Source organism: Penaeus monodon, chromosome 32 (genome assembly GCF_015228065.2).
Source record: "Penaeus monodon isolate SGIC_2016 chromosome 32, NSTDA_Pmon_1, whole genome shotgun sequence".
In the NCBI taxonomy this organism is placed as follows: Eukaryota; Metazoa; Arthropoda; class Malacostraca; order Decapoda; family Penaeidae; genus Penaeus; species Penaeus monodon.
Window position 1 is genome coordinate 15638229 of NC_051417.1, and position 486 is coordinate 15638714.

Consider the following 486-nt stretch of genomic DNA (forward strand, 5'->3'; position numbering starts at 1 on the left):
TATATAATAGATAAAAAATAAACAAACTAAAAGGAAAATGCACATGAAAATGCATTACAGACATCTACTAACCTCAAAGTTTCCATTGGGGAGTTCACGGCAGTGCAAAGCATCATCAATATCAGTGCAACCTACAGGATCAACAGAACAGATGTCAAGGTGTCGTAAGTCCTCTCGCTCAAGTTCATCCTGTTGTCAAAAGGATATATTTTAGTATAAAGCATCCTCATACCCAGAATAGGTCATTTCACATAAAATCTGCAAATTTTAGTTTACTTTTCCACTAATATGGCAAAAATCCATAACCCTTGAATGTTTGATTTGTTAGGCTTTTAGAGATACAGTGCTATCAAGATATTGGTACTGGTTACATGCACTATCCAGAATAGTTGTGTTTTGTGAAGTTTGTTTAGACACAGAAGGCTCCAAAGACACTTCATCAATTAAGCCTACTTGATCACACATGATTATCCCATTCCTTCTTTC

General features: G+C 35.4%; 1 protein-coding gene across 1 annotated transcript in view; it reads right to left on the reverse strand.

Annotated features, from left to right (window-relative positions):
- Positions 1-486, reverse strand: part of LOC119593669 (exosome complex exonuclease RRP44-like) — a gene marked incomplete at its 5' end in the record, with an annotated part of 4885 nt that overhangs the window by 1943 nt on the left and 2456 nt on the right. The window contains 1 exon segment of the mRNA XM_037942627.1: positions 73-189. Coding sequence (XP_037798555.1) covers positions 73-189 — 117 coding nt within the window.